The sequence below is a fragment of the Tupaia chinensis genome, unplaced genomic scaffold (assembly GCF_000334495.1).
Source record: "Tupaia chinensis unplaced genomic scaffold, TupChi_1.0 Scaffold000165_2, whole genome shotgun sequence".
NCBI classification, from domain to species: Eukaryota; Metazoa; Chordata; class Mammalia; order Scandentia; family Tupaiidae; genus Tupaia; species Tupaia belangeri.
In genome coordinates, this window is record NW_006159640.1 from 4635290 (window position 1) to 4636324 (window position 1035).

A 1035-nucleotide genomic window follows, 5' to 3' on the forward strand; every position below is an offset into this window, starting at 1 on the left:
GAGTGTCAGGGACCAGTCCATCCAGTGTCCCCAGTGGCGGAATAGGAATCTGTGGGAGGGAAGGGGGGAGTCCAAGTGGGGAAAAGTGTCAATAGTGGTCTGAGGGGAGTTGTGGAAAACCCGTCATAAGGCCAGGGGCTCCAAGGACTGGGGTGATTTTGTGAAGGGATTTTTCAGGGGTTGTGTGACAGGAGAGCTGGGCCTGAGGGGCTGGGCAGGGCTGGGGGTGACTGCCGATAGGCTGGGTACCCAGGGGTCCCAGGGTGAGGGGGTAGGTTGACATGTATGCTGAGGAATGGGGTTGGAGGGGAGGGTTCATGACACACTCATTGAAGTTGTGCAGGTCATTGAGGAGGATGAGCCCGATGTATAGCCAACACAGGGAGAGGAGGAAGGTGAGGAAGAGCAGGCCAAACCAGATATAGTCACACTGCAAAGGAGCAGAAGAGAAGCTCACAGCTGATCCCATTTCCAGTTCAGAGTCCCCAGTGGATGGCAGCTCAAGGGAGCTTCCTGCCATGCGCTAGGCTGCTCTGCTCTGCCCTGGGGCAGCTCTTTCCATACCTGAGGGAGATTTTCTTCCTGGGGAGAGAAAACCCCTTCCCCCATAGCTGCCTTTGAGCACCATTGGCCTCCTTATCCCCTCCACTCAGCCTCTGCCTTCTGACTTCCAGCCTCCCACCTCCATCCCTACTCCACCTTGCTGGTTCGCATCCTCTCTTTGGGGCATTTTCCTCCAGTGGCAGCTATACAGGCAGTGAAGGCAGCGGGCCAAGACGGAGCAGCAGCCAGGGGACTCGGCCATGGTGGAGGCCTGGGGGAAGGGACACTTGGCCATCAGAGACCCTGGCAGAGGGCAGATCTCAGCCTCCCTCCCATTGTATTCAGGAGCCTGAGGGAGGTGCAGAGGCCTAAGCCACTGCTAAGGAACGGTCACAGGGCAGGCCTAGATTGGATGAGGTGATCAGCCCGGGCTCCAAGCCTGGCAAAGGAGTATCACCAGGTCTTTCTTTCCCTTTCTTCTTGATACCTGGA

At 57.5% G+C, this 1035-nt stretch overlaps 1 protein-coding gene across 1 annotated transcript in view; it reads right to left on the reverse strand.

Annotated features, from left to right (window-relative positions):
- The window catches only part of GDPD2 (glycerophosphodiester phosphodiesterase domain containing 2), an 8919-nt gene extending 8114 nt beyond the window's left edge, over positions 1-805 (reverse strand). Inside the window, 4 exon segments of the mRNA XM_027770909.1 lie at positions 1-49; positions 327-430; positions 700-726; positions 728-805. The exon segment at positions 1-49 is cut by the window's left edge and continues 69 nt beyond it. Coding sequence (XP_027626710.1) covers positions 1-49; positions 327-430; positions 700-726; positions 728-805 — 258 coding nt within the window.
- Between the last annotated feature and the right edge of the window lie 230 nt (positions 806-1035).